The 21551-nt window shown below is 37.5% G+C and overlaps 1 protein-coding gene and 4 gene segments (V, D, J or C); all 5 read right to left on the reverse strand.

Moving 5' to 3' along the window:
* Positions 1–78: 78 nt before the first annotated feature.
* Positions 79–19259, reverse strand: LOC132978503 (uncharacterized). The gene is made up of 4 exons (XM_061043708.1): positions 19000–19259; positions 983–1338; positions 709–865; positions 79–464 (listed from the first exon to the last, which is right to left on the reverse strand). The coding sequence occupies exons 1-4, from the start codon at positions 19040–19042 to the stop codon at positions 79–81; spliced, it is 942 nt and encodes a 313-aa protein (XP_060899691.1). The 5' UTR covers positions 19043–19259.
* On the reverse strand, positions 1545–2380 carry LOC132979598 (T cell receptor alpha variable 12-3-like). The segment is given in 1 exon segment: positions 1545–2380. A coding segment is annotated over 1 exon segment (393 nt).
* LOC132979594 (T cell receptor alpha variable 9-1-like) lies at positions 14675–15945 on the reverse strand. The segment is given in 2 exon segments: positions 14675–15454; positions 15591–15945. Coding segments are annotated over 2 exon segments (423 nt in total).
* Positions 17301–18141, reverse strand: LOC132979597 (T cell receptor alpha variable 41-like). The segment is given in 1 exon segment: positions 17301–18141. A coding segment is annotated over 1 exon segment (405 nt).
* Positions 19238–20216, reverse strand: LOC132979596 (T cell receptor alpha variable 12-3-like). The segment is given in 2 exon segments: positions 19238–19637; positions 19884–20216. Coding segments are annotated over 2 exon segments (411 nt in total).
* Between the last annotated feature and the right edge of the window lie 1335 nt (positions 20217–21551).

Consider the following 21551-nt stretch of genomic DNA (forward strand, 5'->3'; position numbering starts at 1 on the left):
CTCAGCAGAAGTTATTATTCAAAGACAGGTTGAGCTCAGTATCTGGGTTTTGTACCACCTACTAGATAATGTCGCCCTCTAGTGGATGTTGTGGAGTATTGTGTTGTCTTCTCTCCAGAGGTTTTTGTACAGAGTTGTGGTGTTTCCTGTCACTGTGGGCCTCAGAGCACAGTAGTACACAGCAGAGTCAGTCAGTGCAGCAGAGGAGATCTGTAGATCCACACGGTTTCTCTCCTCATTCAGTTTCACAGTCAGTCGAGGGTGTGGAGGTTTTGCTGTCACTACAGTTGGATCTGAAGTGTCGCTGATCAGGAGAAGGAACTGAGGAGCTGATCCAGGATCTTGTTGATACCACTGGAGATTATCAGCTTTAACTGAGTATTTACAGGACAGAGTAACACTGTGACCCTCTGATGAAAACACTTCAGCACTGCTGGCAGTAATATCATCCTCCAAGGTGTTACCTGATGGAGACAAACACATGATGTTTCAACATCAGACATACTGTAGTTTAAAGATGTCACACAATAAACATCTTGTGTTCAAACAAACAATACTAGAAACAGTCATCAGTAAAGAAGTGTTGTTTTCTAGAAAGTGTTTTTGAAATGTTAAATTGATCTGTCGCTGATCCAAAAATTCATACTGGATCTGAAATTCTTTAAAAGCTTCTTTGTCATTTAGATTTTTTATTAAACACAAACATACCCAGGAGAGTTAAAATGAAGATAATAGTGAGTTGTTCCATGTTTGTAGAGATGAGACGCTGTAAGTGAAGAACAAGTATGAGTAAGTTTGGTGAGCTGTTTGGTCTGATGTTCACAGCTTGATTTAAAGAGATCTCTGTCATCAGGCTCCTCTGCAGTCAGGAGGAGGAGACTCTTTAAACTACTCTAATTCCTTAAAGGTTTTATCACAACTGTATCATGAATGAAATAATCATAGGTTTATCAGTGTGTGACTCCCTCTAGTGGATGTTGTGGAGTATTGTGTTGTCTTCTCTCCAGAGGTTTTTGTACAGAGTTGTGGTGTTTCCTGTCACTGTGGGCCTCAGAGCACAGTAGTACACAGCAGAGTCAGTCAGTGCAACAGAGGAGATGTTCATGTTGATTTCTTTTTGCTCCACTGAAATCTTTAATCCTGATCTAAGTGCATTTCCTATCGTTCCTGAAGCTCCGTGACCAACAAGGAGCTGTGGTTGTTTTCCTGGATGTTGTCGATACCAGAAGAAATAATCACTAGTTGACAGTTCAGGGTAACTGTATGACAGAGTAACAGTTCTGCCTTCTGAACTGAACTCTTCATTCTTAACTGGAGTGAGCTCTTCATAGCTGAAATCTAAAAAAGAAGATATGATACAGAATCGTATGTTATTGAAATTCAACTCTTAATGCAACACAATCCATCACACCTCAAAAATCTATTGTTTTAATTCAACTTCTTTTAAAATTTAGATACATATTATTTCCCTAAGCATCACACATTTTCCTTTACATACATACCTATGAGAGCTGATAAGAACAAAATAACAGTGAGTTGTTCCATGTTTGTAGAGGTGAGATGCTGTAACTGAATGTTCAGTATGATTCAGTTTTGTGAGTAGAGTTTGGTCTGATGTTCACAGCTGGAATCAAACAGTTCTCTGTCATCAAACACCTCTGCAGTCATTGGGAGGAGACTCATCTGTTGAACTAGTTTCATTTCTGAATTGAGAAACATCAAGCCTTCATCATGACATACCATAGAAGTTTATCAGTGTGTGACTCCCTCTAGTGGATGTTGTGGAGTATTGTGTTGTCTTCTCTCCAGAGGTTTTTGTACAGAGTTGTGGTGTTTCCTGTCACTGTGGGCTGCAGAGCACAGTAGTACACAGCAGAGTCAGTCAGTGCAGCAGAGGAGATCTCCAGATTTACTCGTTTCTCCGTTTTGTTAATGTAAGCTGAGAAATCAGAATCTGTTGGATGAATCGATCCTCCCTCTGTGATGTAGAGCAGGAACTCTGGTCTGGATCTCTGGTTTTCTCTGTACCACTGGATGTTCTGGATTGGACCATCATATCTACAGGTCAGGTTGATGTTTCCTCCCTCTTCAACTTTTTCTTCAGTTCTTTCTGGGTTTATGCTGTTCATGGAGCCCAGGGCTGCAAAATAAGTATTATACATGTCTGTTAGTCTGCAAGAGATTCAGACATCAAGAGACTGAAAATCAGTCCTTTACTTCATCAGTCATCTTTGATCATTTTGAGATTCATGAAGAAAACAAAAGTCTTTTTCTATCAGTGGAATTTGTAGCTCCCACAGATAAACATCTACTTTGAAATAGTTGTTCAGATATCTGGTCTAAACAGCAGGTGAAATTAGAGTTTGATGTGTGTTGTAACACTCACCTATAAAGTGAGAGCAGTAAAAAGTAAAAGTAAAAAGAGGTAAAGCAGCATGTCTTTGGAGTTGTTGAAGACAAACAGACAGCAGATGAGTAATGTTCTTCTAAACTAAACAGCCTCTGTGCTGCACAGATGTTCTCCTCTACTTTGACATGGTTTTAATTTGACTTCCTCAAACTTTTCTGCTCTGGAGATATATACAATCTCATTGGTTTGCCTCAGTGGGCGGGGCCAGAGAAACATCTTATTTAGAACTTTAACCTGTTGTTAACTGGAGGCCATTGTGAGTTTTCAGGGGCCCTGTCCGAATAGCCACAGTTCAGTAGTCAGTACTTTTCAGTGTACTGAACTCTCGTGGTCATTCAGTGGTCATTTTTTGGGTCCACCTCAGTATACTGAACATTTCAGTATGGATATTAACTTCCGGGTTTCATGCAGTATGGATCGGATGCGTGCTTTCAGGAAATGAATTGTATTTTACCCACAATGCTGTGCGAAATTAAATGTAAATCGTCACTTTACGTGCGCCTCCAAATCAAAACAAACGAGCGTGGATTAATTTAATACATTTTTAATCTAGAGTTAAAGTCCCGTCTGAAATCACTACTTTAAATTAACAACAGAAAATAAAACAAATATCTACATTATTATAAAACCTTTCCCCCTCTATTTAAATAATGATTTCACTATTTAAATGTGTCTTTATTGGTTTATTTTATATTCTGTATATTACTGTCTTTCATTTGTTCTTTATGTACTGTATGTTATTTAGTTATTTAATCTTTTACTTGATTTACATTGTGATATTGTTTTTTGTTTACCTGACTTTATATGAGCATTACTCTTCTTGAATAAAGATAAACAAAAAAAACAAAAAACGGGTGGATGCGGCCGGTTCAGGTAACGTAAATGACGTCACTTCCATACTGAATGAATCAGACGAAGTAGGAACAAATATCTGCCTACTGTGTGCGCATACTAAACAGTATACAGCAGATAGTAGGTACTAAACAGTATACAACAGATAGTAGATACTAAACAGTATACAGCAGATAGTAGATACTAAACAGTATACAACAGATAGTAGGTACTAAACAGTATACAACAGATAGTAGATACTAAACAGTATACAGCAGATAGTAGATACTAAACAGTATACAACAGATAGTAGATACTAAACAGTATACAACAGATAGTAGATACTAAACAGTATACAGCAGATAGTAGGTACTAAACAGTAAACAGCAGATAGTAGGTACTAAACAGTATACAGCAGATAGTAGGTAGTAAACAGTATACAACAGATAGTAGGTACTAAACAGTAAACAGCAGATAGTAGATACTAAACAGTATACAACAGATAGTAGATACTAAACAGTATACAGCAGATAGTAGGTACTAAACAGTAAACAGCAGATAGTAGGTACTAAACAGTATACAGCAGATAGTAGGTACTAAACAGTATACAGCAGATAGTAGGTACTAAACAGTATATAGTAGATAGTAGATACTAAACAGTATACAGCAGATAGTAGATACTAAACAGTATACAGCAGATAGTAGATACTAAACAGTATACAACAGATAGTAGATACTAAACAGTATACAGCAGATAGTAGGTACTAAACAGTAAACAGCAGATAGTAGGTACTAAACAGTATACAGCAGATAGTAGGTACTAAACAGTATACAGCAGATAGTAGGTACTAAACAGTATATAGTAGATAGTAGATACTAAACAGTATACAGCAGATAGTAGATACTAAACAGTATACAGCAGATAGTAGGTACTAAACAGTAAACAGCAGATAGTAGATACTAAACAGTATACAACAGATAGTAGATACTAAACAGTATACAGCAGATAGTAGGTACTAAACAGTATACAGCAGATAGTAGGTACTAAACAGTATATAGTAGATAGTAGGTACTAAACAGTATACAGCAGATAGTAGGTACTAAACAGTATACAACAGATAGTAGGTACTAAACAGTATACAGCAGATAGTAGATACTAAACAGTATACAGCAGATAGTAGGTACTAAACAGTAAACAGCAGATAGTAGATACTAAACAGTATACAACAGATAGTAGATACTAAACAGTATACAGCAGATAGTAGGTACTAAACAGTATACAACAGATAGTAGATACTAAACAGTATACAGCAGATAGTAGGTACTAAACAGTATACAACAGATAGTAGATACTAAACAGTATACAGCAGATAGTAGGTACTAAACAGTAAACAGCAGATAGTAGGTACTAAACAGTATACAGCAGATAGTAGGTACTAAACAGTATACAGCAGATAGTAGGTACTAAACAGTAAACAGCAGATAGTAGGTACTAAACAGTATACATCAGATAGTAGATACTAAACAGTATACAACAGATAGTAGGTACTAAACAGTATACAACAGATAGTAGATACTAAACAGTATACAACAGATAGTAGATACTAAACAGTATACAGCAGATAGTAGATACTAAACAGTATACAGCAGATAGTAGATACTAAACAGTAAACAGCAGATAGTAGGTACTAAACAGTATACAACAGATAGTAGATACTAAACAGTATACAGCAGATAGTAGATACTAAACAGTATACAGCAGATAGTAGATACTAAACAGTAAACAGCAGATAGTAGATACTAAACAGTATACAACAGATAGTAGGTACTAAACAGTATACAACAGATAGTAGATACTAAACAGTATACAGCAGATAGTAGATACTAAACAGTATACAGCAGATAGTAGATACTAAACAGTAAACAGCAGATAGTAGGTACTAAACAGTATACAGCAGATAGTAGGTACTAAACAGTATACAGCACAGATAGTAGATACTAAACAGTATACATCAGATAGTAGATACTAAACAGTATACAACAGATAGTAGGTACTAAACAGTATACAACAGATAGTAGATACTAAACAGTATACAGCAGATAGTAGATACTAAACAGTATACAGCAGATAGTAGATACTAAACAGTAAACAGCAGATAGTAGGTACTAAACAGTATACAGCAGATAGTAGGTACTAAACAGTATACAGCACAGATAGTAGGTACTAAACAGTATACAGCAGATAGTAGATACTAAACAGTATACAACAGATAGTAGATACTAAACAGTAAACAGCAGATAGTAGATACTAAACAGTATACAGCAGATAGTAGATACTAAACAGTATACAGCACAGATAGTAGGTACTAAACAGTATACAGCAGATAGTAGATACTAAACAGTATACAACAGATAGTAGATACTAAACAGTATACAACAGATAGTAGATACTAAACAGTAAACAGCAGATAGTAGATACTAAACAGTAAACAGCAGATAGTAGATACTAAACAGTAAACAGCAGATAGTAGGTACTAAACAGTATACAGCAGATAGTAGATACTAAACAGTATACAGCAGATAGTAGATACTAAACAGTAAACAGCAGATAGTAGGTACTAAACAGTATACAGCAGATAGTAGACACTAAACAGTATACAACAGATAGTAGGTTCTAAACAGTATACAGCAGATAGTAGATACTAAACAGTATACAGCAGATAGTAGATACTAAACAGTAAACAGCAGATAGTAGATACTAAACAGTATACAGCAGATAGTAGATACTAAACAGTAAACAGCAGATAGTAGATACTAAACAGTATACAGCAGATAGTAGATACTAAACAGTAAACAGCAGATAGTAGATACTAAACAGTATACAACAGATAGTAGATACTAAACAGTAAACAGCAGATAGTAGATACTAAACAGTATACAGCAGATAGTAGATACTAAACAGTATACAGCACAGATAGTAGGTACTAAACAGTATACAGCAGATAGTAGATACTAAACAGTATACAACAGATAGTAGATACTAAACAGTAAACAGCAGATAGTAGATACTAAACAGTATACAGCAGATAGTAGATACTAAACAGTATACAGCACAGATAGTAGGTACTAAACAGTATACAGCAGATAGTAGATACTAAACAGTATACAACAGATAGTAGATACTAAACAGTATACAACAGATAGTAGATACTAAACAGTAAACAGCAGATAGTAGATACTAAACAGTAAACAGCAGATAGTAGATACTAAACAGTAAACAGCAGATAGTAGGTACTAAACAGTATACAGCAGATAGTAGATACTAAACAGTATACAGCAGATAGTAGATACTAAACAGTATACAGCAGATAGTAGATACTGAACAGTAAACAGCAGATAGTAGGTACTAAACAGTAAACAGCAGATAGTAGATACTAAACAGTATACAGCAGATAGTAGATACTAAACAGTAAACAGCAGATAGTAGGTACTAAACAGTAAACAGCAGATAGTAGATACTAAACAGTATACAGCAGATAGTAGATACTAAACAGTATACAACAGATAGTAGATACTAAACAGTATACAGCAGATAGTAGATACTAAACAGTATACAACAGATAGTAGATACTAAACAGTATACAGCAGATAGTAGGTACTAAACAGTAAACAGCAGATAGTAGGTACTAAACAGTATACAGCAGATAGTAGATACTCAACAGTATACAGCACAGATAGTAGGTACTAAACAGTATACAGCAGATAGTAGATACTAAACAGTATACAGCAGATAGTAGGTACTAAACAGTATACAGCAGATAGTAGATACTAAACAGTATACAGCAGATAGTAGATACTAAACAGTAAACAGCAGATAGTAGATACTAAACAGTAAACAGCAGATAGTAGATACTAAACAGTAAACAGCAGATAGTAGGTACTAAACAGTATACAGCAGATAGTAGATACTAAACAGTATACAGCACAGATAGTAGGTACTAAACAGTATACAGCAGATAGTAGATACTAAACAGTATACAGCAGATAGTAGGTACTAAACAGTATACAGCAGATAGTAGATACTAAACAGTAAACAGCAGAAAGTAGGTACTAAACAGTATACAGCAGATAGTAGGTACTAAACAGTAAACAGCACGGATAGTAGGTACTGTTTACTGCCTACTGACAGATTGAGTAGGTACTTGGCAATTCGGATACAGCCACGGATTTACAGAGGTGAGGTGCTGTAAGGGAAGAACTAGTTTGAGTTGGTGCTGAGTTGTTTCGGTCTAATGCTCCCTCTAGTGGATGTTGTGGAGTATTGTGTTGTCTTCTCTCCAGAGGTTTTTGTACAGAGTTGTGGTGTTTTCTGTCCAAAGAAGAAAGAAGTGCTTCTGATTCAAAATCATCTTTTTTAATGAATAAAGCTCTGATATTCTTAATGACCTACCTGTTAATGTGAGCAGAAACAAAGTCACAAACTGACTCAAATATACTGAAAGCATCTTTAAACATAAAGAGTCTCCTCTTGTATAAACCACATTTGTGAAAGTTTGTCTTTTTGGTCGTTGAGTCACAGTTTGACTCCTCCCTTTAACCCCTCCCTCCACTCAACTCTACAGTCATCTTTGTTTGTCTCTTATGTAGGACTGTACTGTAGTGAGGAATCAAACCACCCTGCAACAGATCAAGAGATTTCCATTTGGAGAGACAGGACTCAAATTCAGAATTGATTCTAAAGTCAAAAATGCATATTCCCAGAAAGAGAGAGAGAAAAGTGACTGAATTTATGTACTAATTTAGTTGATATGCTGTAAATTTGCATGGTTCATGTATCTGCTGCACATTTGCTGTTTATGCATTTGTCATGTCTCTCTGTTGTACAGTTTTAGATATGTTTTTAACATGTATATGTTACAGGTCTCAAAATGAGATCCCATAAGCAGATGAGAATTTCTGTATAAACAGAAGAAAAGAATGAGACAGGCAACTGTGCTTCTATTCAGTTCAGCTTCACTCGGTAGAATCTTTATGAAACAGTATTCAAAATAAATGCTTCTTTTTCTGACACTTTGTGCTTTGTTTTCTGTATTCTAATAGTGCATCATTAATACAGAATTCACAACATCACAAATAATCACAATACAAACTGTCGACCAATTCCATATCTGGTTTTCAAGATAAAACTTATATTTACGGTTTCTACAAAATAATCCTATATGCTACGGGTGTTTAACGACATAAACACACATTTAATCAGCTCTATAACTGAACTAGAGTTTACTTTTACTCTAAAACTACTTGAGGACAATAATAACCTCAGCTGTATAATTTCCCGGGCTATTAAAAGGTAATTGAATGTAACCTCACTCACAGATGTAAATAAAGGGAGACTAGCATGTTGCTCCTAGTACAATAGCTGAAGACTGACAACTATAACTCCTTATAACATTGAAACCGTACACATATGACAATAACAACAATATCCATAACCTTCAGAACACTTAATCACACTGTTAATATAATATCTGTTTTGAAATGAGATGTGCAGGAGCTAATTTAAATCAACACAAAAGACACGACGATCGCCGGCGCCATCTTGGCCCGCACGCGGTAACCTTAGCATAGTATCTACTAGTTCACAAACACATAAAGTTCAACTACCTTTACAAATGTGATGTAGACTGTTTCCTTTGTGTTTATCAATATTTATATGTATTTACACATGTGTTTTAACCATACAAACCTGTATAAACAGAAGAAAAGAATGAGACAGGCAACTGTGCTTCTATTCAGTTCAGCTTCACTCGGTAGAATGAGGAAGAAACGAGAGTCCCGTAACAAAGACAGTCCATGCATGGGAGAAGCCCAGCGCCACACTGCCTCCTGCTGGCGACACTGAAGTGTACTGTTATCTGGCTATTATAGCACATATTAGTAATGATCTTTCCTGGCAATATTATTCCAAAATAAAAACATAGACACATTACATGACAACATATACTTTCTGATACGTGTGACAGCGTCTGGCGTCGGCTTCTTTTTCAGACCTGCACAATGAAAGCGATACTACCTACAGATGCATCAAACTCATTCTTCATTACACAGACTAATGAAGGCAACATTCAACAAATAATTAATCTAATACCTCTAAGGCTAAAGATATGTTTGGATTAGATACTGAATTCATAAATAAGCATTCTCCACTTGTAAAGCCCCTAACACACATCACAGGTGACGGCAAAGTTTTGGGAGCAGTATTTCTAGACCTGAAAGAGACCTTTGATACTGTAAACCATGACTTGATTTATAATACTCAAAAAAATCTACATTTCTGTAATCAAGCTCTCAGGTGATTTAAGTCATGTCTGGAATTTTGAAAGCAATGAGTTAAAATCAATAGTTCAATATCATCCCCTCAACACTGTAATGTTGGCGTACCACAAGGCTCCATTCTGGGGCCGCTGCTCTTTTGCCTATACATTAACCAACTACCAGACAGCTGTGAAGATGTTTGTTGCCAGTTGTATGTCGACGATGCAATCATCCACGTGTCATCAAAGACCCCATGACAGGCTGCTGAGTTGTTAAATAGGCAATTGGTCAGTGTGTCATAACAGCTAAAAAGTGACGTCTTAACTATAAACTATGCTCCTCCTTGAAATGTAAGAAAAGCTCAAGTTTTGATATTTCAATCAGACTATGAACAGTATGTTTGAACAGTGACTTTCTCTAGTGGATGTGGGAGAGTATTGTGTTGTCTTCTCTCCAGAGGTTTTTGTACAGAGTTGTGGTGTTTCCTGTCACTGTGGGCCTCAGAGCACAGTAGTACACAGCAGAGTCATTCAGCTGAAGCTTCTGGATCTTCAGGGGAACAGATTTCCTGTTGATTGCAGCTTTAAATCTGTCTTCCGAGATCCCAGGAGCATTTTCTGCTTTGTTTGAGTAGCATCTCAACATGTATTTTGGAAAGTCCCCTGCTTCTTGTCTGTACCAGAACAAAAAGGGATTTGTGTCAGTGGTCTCAAATGTACAATCAAGTGTGACTGTGTCTCCTTCAGAAGCAAAGACATCTTCTGTTGGCTGGATCGCTCTGTCTTCTCCTTTACACTATGAGAAGAGAACAGAAAGAGATTAATTGATGATAAAAAGGCTTGAGGTTAAATAACTTACCTAGCTTTAAGAACAGACACACAAACACGTGAGGCATAAAGGAAATGTGTTATGCTATAGTTTCTCACCAAATAAAAGAGCAGCCAGAATAATCCACAGCCAAAGTTCCATCTCTACAACAAGGTTTGAACCTACAAGAGACCTGATCTGATGTTCAGCCAGAAGTGTGAGAATAGTTCTCTTTACAGCAGCTGAGGTGATCTGCCCCCTTGATAATGTTTCCTCTAGTGGAGATAAAACATATTACAATTGTGTATAAAAGGGACATCCAGCAGGTTTTGTCCAGACTCTATGAAGGTCTTGAACAGTTTTACAAGATCCCTTCAGCATATAATTAAAAACTGAGAGGACCCAGGAATGAACCCTGTGGAACACCTCAAGAAATAGAAGCCCACAAAGAACAAAAGAAAAACTTCTTTAATAAATATCAAGAAAAAAGAAATCAACACCAGAATCTGTAATGCAGGTTGTTTCCTGAGTTACTTTATTTGAATGATACACTTCAACAGTGGTGAAATTAAACACCAGAGTAGATATGATGACAAACAAGATGTACTTAGTTTATCTTTAGAGCATGATGTGGTTTCCTCAGTTGTTGATATGTTTGATGATGAAGAAATTCGCCGTTGACACTGACTTGCTTTCAAAAAGGATTATTTGTTAACAAGCAGCATCTCCAGGCTCGCCATGGCTCAACCTGGGAGAGACCCAAAGCCAAAACTGATCTCCCCCGAACACACAAAAACTCTGGTATTTATGGACACACCCCACAGGAGAACAACATATGGACATCTGTTTGTTTTCAGGACCACCCCTCTCCATACAACTGCGGGGGTTTCTGTCTTAGGTGTATGTATGTCATAAACTCAAAGGACAACAAAGGTCACAGATACAATCTCTTGTCCAGATGTGATCTCCATACCCTTAAGGAATTAACCTATGTCCCAGGAATTTCAGACACTTCAGACACTTCAAGCACCTGTCAGAGAGGCTCGTTATCAACACTACAAAACTGTCGAGCCTGCATCTCCATACCTACAGTTGATGTTTATCAGTGTGTGACTCCCTCTAGTGGATGTTGTGGAGTATTGTGTTGTCTTCTCTCCAGAGGTTTTTGTACAGAGTTGTGGTGTTTCCTGTCACTGTGGGCTGCAGAGCACAGTAGTACACAGCAGAGTCAGTCAGTGCAACAGAGGAGATGTTCATGTTGATTTCTTTTTGCTCCACTGAAATCTTTAATCCTGATCTAAGTGCATTTCCTATCGTTCCTGAAGCGCCGTGACCAACAAGGAGCTGTGGTTGTTTTCCTGGATGTTGTCGATACCAGAAGAAATAATCACCAGTTGACAGTTCAGGGTAACTGTATGACAGAGTAACAGTGCTGCCTTCTGAACTGAACTCTTCATTCTTAACTGCAGTGAGCTCTTCATAGCTGAAATCTAAAAAAGAAGATATGATACAGAATCGTATGTTATTGAAATTCAACTCTTAATGCAACACAATCCATCACACCTCAAAAATCTATTGTTTTAATTCAACTTCTTTTAAAATTTAGATACATATTATTTCCCTAAGCATCACACATTTTCCTTTACATACATACCTATGAGAGCTGAGCAGAACAAAATAACAGTGAGTTGTTCCATGTTTGTAGAGGTGAGATGCTGTAACTGAATGTTCAGTATGATTCAGTTTTGTGAGTAGAGTTTGGTCTGATGTTCACAGCTGGAATCAAACAGTTCTCTGTCATCAAACACCTCTGCAGTCATTGGGAGGAGACTCATCTGTTGAACTAGTTTCATTTCTGAATTGAGAAACATCAAGCCTTCATCATGACATACCATAGAAGTTTATCAGTGTGTGACTCCCTCTAGTGGATGTTGTGGAGTATTGTGTTGTCTTCTCTCCAGAGGTTTTTGTACAGAGTTGTGGTGTTTCCTGTCACTGTGGGCTGCAGAGCACAGTAGTACACAGCAGAGTCAGTCAGTGCAGCAGAGGAGATCTGTAGATCCAGATGGTTCTTTCCAGACACCTTAGTCGAGAACTCTGAGTCTGATTTGAGAGAGTCTGCTGGTCTTGAAGAATTAAGTCCAGAGATATACAGAATAAACTCTGGTGGTTTTCCTGCATGTTGTCGATACCAGAAGAAATGATCACCACTAGAAACAGTCTTGGAGTATCTGTAGGACAGAGTTATAGTGCTGTCTTCTGAACCGAACACTTCATTCTTGACTGGAGTGAGATCATCACAGATGACACCTGAAGGAACAATAACACGTACTGTCTTTAATGTGATTTCCAGTAGGAACAAAGAAGTGCTTCTGATTCAAAATCATCTTTTTTAATGAATAAAGCTCTGATATTCTTAATGACCTACCTGTTAATGTGAGCAGAAACAAAGTCACAAACTGACTCAAATATACTGAAAGCATCTTTAAACATAAAGAGTCTCCTCTTGTATAAACCACCTTTGTGAAAGTTTGTCTTTTTGGTCGTTGAGTCACAGTTTGACTCCTCCCTTTAACCCCTCCCTCCACTCAACTCTACAATCATCTTTGTTTGTCTCTTATGTAGGACTGTACTGTGGCTGAGGACTCAAACCACCCTGCAACAGATCAAAAGATTTCCATTTGGAGAGACAGGACTCAAATTCAGAATTGATTCTAAAGTCAAAAATGCATATTCCCAGAAAGAGAGAGAGAAAAGTGACTGAATATATGTACTAATTTAGTTGATATGCTGTAAATTTGCATGGTTCATGTATCTGCTGCACATTTGCTGTTTATGCATTTGTCATGTCTCTCTGTTGCACAGTTTTAGATATGTTTTTAATATGTATATGTTACAGGTCTCAAAATGAGATCCCATAAGCAGATGAGAATTTCTGTATAAACAGAAGAAAAGAATGAGACAGGCAACTGTGCTTCTATTCAGTTCAGCTTCACTCGGTAGAATCTTTATGAAACAGTATTCAAAATAAATGCTTCTTTTTCTGACACTTTGTGTTTTGTTTTCTGTATTCTAATAGTGCATCATTAATACAGAATTCACAACATCACAAATAATCACAATACAAACTGTCGATCAATTCCATATCTGGTTTTCAAGATAAAACTTATATTTACGGTTTCTACAAAATAATCCTATATGCTACGGGTGTTTAACGACATAAACACACATTTAATCAGCTCTATAACTGAACTAGAGTTTACTTTTACTCTAAAACTACTTGAGGACAATATTAACCTCAGCTGTATAATTTCCCGGGCTATTAAAAGGTAATTGAATGTAACCTCACTCACAGATGTAAATAAAGGGAGACTAGCATGTTGCTCCTAGTACAATAGCTGAAGACTGACAACTATAACTCCTTATAACATTGAAACCGTGCACATATGACAATAACAACAATATCCATAACCTTCAGAACACTTAATCACACTGTTAATATAATATCTGTTTTGAAATGAGATGTGCAGGAGCTAATTTAAATCAACACAAAAGACACGACGATCGCCGGCGCCATCTTGGCCCGCACGCGGTAACCTTAGCATAGTATCTACTAGTTCACAAACACATAAAGTTCAACTACCTTTACAAATGTGATGTAGAATGTTTCCTTTGTGTTTATCAATATTTATATGCATTTACACATGTGTTTTAACCATACAAACCTGTATAAACAGAAGAAAAGAATGAGACAGGCAACTGTGCTTCTATTCAGTTCAGCTTCACTCGGTAGAATGAGGAAGAAACGAGAGTCCCGTAACAAAGACAGTCCATGCATGGGAGAAGCCCAGCGCCACACTGCCTCCTGCTGGCGACACTGAAGTGTACTGTTATCTGGCTATTATAGCACATATTAGTAATGATCTTTCCTGGCAATATTATTCCAAAATAAAAACATAGACACATTACATGACAACATATACTTTCTGATACGTGTGACAGCGTCTGGCGTCGGCTTCTTTTTCAGACCTGCACAATGAAAGCGATACTACCTACAGATGCATCAAACTCATTCTTCATTACACAGACTAATGAAGGCAACATTCAACAAATAATTAATCTAATACCTCTCAGGCTAAAGATATGTTTGGATTAGATACTGAATTCATAAATAAGCATTCTCCACTTGTAAAGCCCCTAACACACATCACAGGTGACGGCAAAGTTTTGGGAGCAGTATTTCTAGACCTGAAAGAGGCCTTTGATACTGTAAACCATGACTTTATTTATAATACTCAAAAAAATCTACATTTCTGTAATCAAGCTCTCAGGTGATTTAAGTCATATCTGGAATTTTGAAAGCAATGAGTTAAAATCAATAGTTCAATATCATCCTCTCAACACTGTAATGTTGGCGTACCACAAGGCTCCATTCTGGGGCCGCTGCTCTTTTGCCTATACATTAACCAACTACCAGACAGCTGTGAAGATGTTTGTTGCCAGTTGTATGTCGACGATGCAATCATCCACGTGTCATCAAAGACCCCATGACAGGCTGCTGAGTTGTTAAATAGGCAATTGGTCAGTGTGTCATAACAGCTAAAAAGTGACGTCTTAACTTTAAACTGTGCTCCTCCTTGAAATGTAAGAAAAGCTCAAGTTTTGATATTTCAATCAGACTATGAACAGTATGTTTGAACAGTGACTTTCTCTAGTGGATGTGGGAGAGTATTGTGTTGTCTTCTCTCCAGAGGTTTTTGTACAGAGTTGTGGTGTTTCCTGTCACTGTGGGCTTCAGAGCACAGTAGTACACAGCAGAGTCATTCAGCTGAAGCTTCTGGATCTTCAGAGGAACTGATGTACCATTTTTTGCAGCTTTAAATCTGTCATCTGAGATCCCAGGAGCATTTCCTGAAAAACTTCCATAGCTTTTCCACAGGTACTTTGGGAAATCACCCATTTCTTGTCTGTACCAGAACAAAGAGGGGGTTGTGTCAGTTGTCTCAAATTTACAATCAAGTGTGACTGTGTCTCCTTCAGAAGCAAAGACATCTTCTGTTGGCTGGATCACTCTGTCTTCTCCTTTACACTCTGAGAAAAATAGAACATGAGGAGGGAGAGATTAATTGTTGCCAAAAATACTTACTAGGTTAGAAAAGTTACATAGCTAGAGAATCAGACACACAAACATGTACAGAGTAATCAGAATATGTTCTTTGTCTCTCACCTAATAAAAGAGCAGCCAGAATAATCCACAGCCAAAGTTCCATCTCTACAACAAGGTTTAAACCAACAGGAGGAACTCTCTGATGTTCAACATTCAGAGTGACGTTTGTTCTCTTCTCAGCAGAAGTTATTATTCAAAGACAGGTTGAGCTCAGTATCTGGGTTTTGTACCACCTACTAGATAATGTCGCCCTCTAGTGGAGGTTGATGCTGTCTAGTTGAGGTAAACATGTCAGGAGAGCAATGTGGGAGAAGTCTTCCAGCTGTTTGTAAAGACTGTGAATGTTTGGAACAGCAGAACTTCATGTTATAAAGTGGTTGAATCTATGACTGGATTTTAATAGAATCTAAAACTGGATCAATTCTTATCAGAAACTGGATCAAGTTATTTAAGATGACCTCATTTTCTACATCATGTCTTTAGTTTTAATCACTGTTCAGATGATCTGGAGTCTCATTTATAAAAGAGTGCGTAGAATCCATACTAAAAATGTACGTGCGCCAAAAATCCGGAAATGACGTGCGCACAAAATGATTCAGATTCATGAAACCGTTCGTACGCACACTTCCACGCAATGTTCCCTTTATAAATCACGATCCACCTGGAAATGTGCGCACGTATATTAGTCCCATGTTCTGCCCTCTACACGCCCACAATCAACCATAAACGCTCAACGCAAAGCAGCTCGTGAATGAAAATGCAAACAAACGAGGGGGCGGAGCTAAGGTTTCCAGCGCTGGATCGCGGTGAAACCCGGAACTTCAGACAAAGAAACGAAACTTTCTGATTCAGAAACGGAGGAGTTTGTGAATGAAGTGAAGGATAAAATGGACATATGGATAGTTTACTGCAGCAGGAGGATCACAAACTGAAGAACAATCAGAGAGAGACACCACGTCGCTGCTGCATTCACCCAATCAGAGAGTGACACCACGTCGCTGCTGCATTCACCCAATCAGAGAGAGACACCACGTCGCTGCTGCATTCACCCAATCAGAGAGTGACACCACGTCGCTGCTGCATTCACCCTGTCCTCCTACAGCGCCAAAACATCCACCGTTCATCATTACGCACGAGTAGATCTGCAATGTTTACATGTTAACAGGACCCACACTGACTTCTTCATATTGTCAGAGTGCTCACGTCAGTCAGCAGTCTCCCTCACTCTATCATATTAGTAATCAAAGGTTTGATCAACGAACAAAAACGTTTGATTGTTGGTCCTTTTTTTCGTGGTAAACTCCGTCTGCTCTGTGACTCATTATGAGGATATATAGACATAATGATCGTGTCAGAGATGACCTGACTTAATGTCCACACTTGAATTATTTACAGAATAAATACGTGCAGCTGATGAAGACGTGCTGAGTCTGGAGGAGGTGAAATGTGTGAAGCCACCGCCGTGTCTCTGTGCGCTCTGTGCGTCTTTATTAAAACTAAAAACCACACTTGATGATAAATGCTCAATATTTAAAGATATTAATGAAAACTGGAGGCTCTATGGTCTTTGTGTTAGTCAACTTTTTAACTGTAATCAGTGATTACATTACATTTTAATTTTATATTTATATATTGTCATAATGAAAGTTACTTATCGGAAACGGCTCACTACATGCACGATTATAGCCTAAATAAAATCATCTGTTTGAATGATTCTGATGACGTGGATCTGTCAGTAAAGTTTGATATTTAGTTAAATAAAATGTGTTAGAGACATCAGTATGTATCTGCAGGCTTCAATTCACCACTTCACCGTCTGTGTCGATGATTTCCCCTGCCTCCAGAATGAACGTACACCTGGGTCAGTGTTTGCTTACTGGTGCGCACATTTTACCGTCAGGTTTGTTTTTATAGATCACAAACTTTGTGTGGGAAAAGTCGTACGCCAGTTTCAGACCCCGTTTTGTGCGTACGCAACGGTTATAAATAAGACCCCTGGTCTGTATCATTACATACCATCGTAGTTTGTCAGTGTGTGACTCCCTCTAGTGGATGTTGTGGAGTATTGTGTTGTCTTCTCTCCAGAGGTTTTTGTACAGAGTTGTGGTGTTTCCTGTCACTGTGGGCCTCAGAGCACAGTAGTACACAGCAGAGTCAGTCAGTGCAGCAGAGGAGATCTGTAGATCCACACGGTTTCTCTTCTCATTCAGTTTAACAGTCAGTCGAGGGTGTGGAGGTTTTGCTGTCACTACAGTTGGATCTGAAGTGTCGCTGATCAGGAGAAGGAACTGAGGAGCTGATCCAGGATCTTGTTGATACCACTGGAGATTATCAGCTTTAACTGAGTATTTACAGGACAGAGTAACACTGTGACCCTCTGATGAAAACACTTCAGCACTGCTGGCAGTAATATCATCCTCCAAGGTGTTACCTGATGGAGACAAACACATGATGTTTCAACATCAGACATACTGTAGTTTAAAGATGTCACACAATAAACATCTTGTGTTCAAACAAACAATACTAGAAACAGTCATCAGTAAAGAAGTGTTGTTTTCTAGAAAGTGTTTTTGAAATGTTAAATTGATCTGTCGCTGATCCAAAAATTCATACTGGATCTGAAATTCTTTAAAAGCTTCTTTGTCATTTAGATTTTTTATTAAACACAAACATACCCAGGAGGGTTAAAATGAAGATAATAGTGAGTTGTTCCATGTTTGTAGAGATGAGACGCTGTAAGTGAAGAACAAGTATGAGTAAGTTTGGTGAGCTGTTTGGTCTGATGTTCACAGCTTGATTTAAAGAGATCTCTGTCATCAGGCTCCTCTGCAGTCAGGAGGAGGAGACTCTTTAAACTACTCTAATTCCTTAAAGGTTTTATCACAACTGTATCATGAATGAAGTAATCATAGGTTTATCAGTGTGTGACTCCCTCTAGTGGATGTTGTGGAGTATTGTGTTGTCTTCTCTCCAGAGGTTTTTGTACAGAGTTGTGGTGTTTCCTGTCACTGTGGGCCTCACAGCACAGTAGTACACAGCAGAGTCGGTCAGTGCAACAGAGGAGATGTTCATGTTGATTTCTTTTTGCTCCACTGAAATCTTTAATCCTGATCTAAGTGCATTTCCTATCGTTCCTGAAGCTCCGTGACCAACAAGGAGCTGTGGTTGTTTTCCTGGATGTTGTCGATACCAGAAGAAATAATCACCAGTTGACAGTTCAGGGTAACTGTATGACAGAGTAACAGTTCTGCCTTCTGAACTGAACTCTTCATTCTTAACTGGAGTGAGCTCTTCATAGCTGGATTCTAAAAAAGAAGATATGATACAGAATCGTATGTTATTGAAATTCAACTCTTAATGCAACACAATCCATCACACCTCAAAAATCTATTGTTTTAATTCAACTTCTTTTAAAATTTAGATACATATTATTTCCCTAAGCATCACACATTTTCCTTTACATACATACCTATGAGAGCTGAGAAGAACAAAATAACAGTAAGTTGTTCCATGTTTGTAGAGGTGAGATGCTGTAACTGAATGTTCAGTATGATTCAGTTTTGTGAGTAGAGTTTGGTCTGATGTTCACAGCTGGAATCAAACAGTTCTCTGTCATCAAACACCTCTGCAGTCATTGGGAGGAGACTCATCTGTTGAACTAGTTTCATTTCTGAATTGAGAAACATCAAGCCTTCATCATGACATACCATAGAAGTTTATCAGTGTGTGACTCCCTCTAGTGGATGTTGTGGAGTATTGTGTTGTCTTCTCTCCAGAGGTTTTTGTACAGAGTTGTGGTGTTTCCTGTCACTGTGGGCTGCAGAGCACAGTAGTACACAGCAGAGTCAGTCAGTGCAGCAGAGGAGATCTCCAGATTTACTCGTTTCTCCGTTTTGTTAATGTAAGCTGAGAAATCAGAATCTGTTGGATGAATCGATCCTCCCTCTGTGATGTAGAGCAGGAACTCTGGTCTGGATCTCTGGTTTTCTCTGTACCACTGGATGTTCTGGATTTGACCATCATATGTACAGGTCAGGTTGATGTTTCCTCCCTCTTCAACTTTTTCTTCAGTTCTTTCTGGGTTTATGCTGTTCATGGAGCCCAGGGCTGCAAAATAAGTATTATACATGTCTGTTAGTCTGCAAGAGATTCAGACATCAAGAGACTGAAAATCAGTCCTTTACTTCATCAGTCATCTTTGATCATTTTGAGATTCATGAAGAAAACAAAAGTCTTTTTCTATCAGTGGAATTTGTAGCTCCCACAGATAAACATCTACTTTGAAATAGTTGTTCAGATATCTGGTCTAAACAGCAGGTGAAATTAGAGTTTGATGTGTGTTGTAACACTCACCTATAAAGTGAGAGCAAAGTAAAAAGAGGTAAAGCAGCATGTCTTTGGAGTTGTTGAAGACAAACAGACAGCAGATGAGTAATGTTCTTCTAAACTAAACAGCCTCTGTGCTGCACAGATGTTCTCCTCTACTTTGACATGGTTTTAATTTGACTTCCTCAAACTTTTCTGCTCTGGAGATATATACAATCTCATTGGTTTGCCTCAGTGGGCGGGGCCAGAGGAACACCTTATTTAGAACTTGAACTTGTTTTTAACTGGAGGCCATTGTGAGTTCTCCCACATTTACAGAGGTGAGGTGCTGTAAAGGAAGAACTAGTATGAGTTGGTGCCGAGTTGTTCGGTCTGATGTTCACAGCTTGATTAAAAGAGTTCTCAATCAATCTTTATTTGTATAGCACCAATTCATAACAAATGTTATCTGAAGACACTTTACAAAAGAGCAGGTAAAACACCTTACTCATTGTTATATTACAAAGACCCAGTTCTCTGTCATAAGGCTCCTCTGCAGTCAGTAGGAGGAGACTCATATCAAATCATTTTCATTTCTGAAGAGTTTTATCACAACTGTATCATGAGGGGAAAGAATCTAGACCAGGGGTCGGCTCAGAAGATTTAAAATCAACCATAAAAATGTCAAATTTGTTGAATGTTTATCCTGTAATGTCTAACACTTGTATTAAGTTCATGAAGATCTTAAAGTTCTTCAAACTCACAGCAAGAAACAGAAACTTATATTCAGTGTCACTAAAGACAAATCAAAGTTTTTCAGATCATCAACTGAAAGTTTTTCTCAAAAAGTGAACCGTACTTTGAGGTAAGCACCCAGGATCCCCCTTCAATAAATACAGTGGACATGACTGATTTCACTGAATGTCCCTTTAATACAAAAAAGCAAAATAGACTCGTTACCATTCAACAAAATATTCTGCCCTCGTGTTTAAAGTGGAAACCACCCGATGTAATACTAAACCACACGTTTTAATAGTTACATTTAAACGAGTGTCAAAGCGTGTGTACAAACATTTCTCATTAATTGTGAATAACTTTATCACCAATGCCTTACGCAAGATGGCAGGATATATTGTAGAGTGAATAAGACGTGTACATTTTGGTTTAATGTTATTACTCAAGTCTTACATTTTAGTTTTTGCTCAATTTTTTGATGACTTGTATCTTGGTTTGTTTGTTTGTTTTTTTACCAAAAGTTACGGTGCCTTGAATGAAAATAAACTGGATGATCTAAACAGGCTAGACACTCACAATTTTTTTTTAAAGTAATCATTACCCTACATTATACAGTCACCGTTCTCCTCACTTGTTTTAATCTGGTGAAAAGTTTTCCTGAATTGTGTTGATGACATTTTCTCATTATTTGACAGCAGTGTATTTACTCTATTGTCCAAAAGCAGCAGAGGTTAAAATTAATTAATGAACAAGCAATGTTGACATATTAACAGGCAACTGGATGATGAATTTAATAATAATAATAATAACTTATTTATATATCACCTTTTAAAAACTCAGGTTCACAAAGTGCTTTGACAAACAGCAAAAACAAGAACAAACTAAACCAAACACAGAAGAACATAAACAACAGCAAGAACATAACAAATACAAAATACTAAAAATAATTAAATACAATTCAACAGAAAAGAACCCAAAGTG

The sequence above is a fragment of the Labrus mixtus genome, chromosome 8, assembly GCF_963584025.1.
Source record: "Labrus mixtus chromosome 8, fLabMix1.1, whole genome shotgun sequence".
NCBI classification, from domain to species: domain Eukaryota; kingdom Metazoa; phylum Chordata; class Actinopteri; order Labriformes; family Labridae; genus Labrus; species Labrus mixtus.

Coding starts and splice junctions, on each gene's coding strand:
- LOC132978503 (XM_061043708.1), bottom strand. CDS start 19,042: ATGGAACAACTTACTGTTATTTTGTTCTTCTCAGCTCTCATAG. Junction 1,339..18,999: donor GTTCTTCTCAGCTCTCATAG/GTATGTATGTAA, acceptor CTTCTTTTTTAG/ATTTCAGCTATGAAGAGCTC. Junction 465..708: donor CTTCATTTTAACTCTCCTGG/GTATGTTTGTGT, acceptor TGTCTCCATCAG/GTAACACCTTGGAGGATGAT.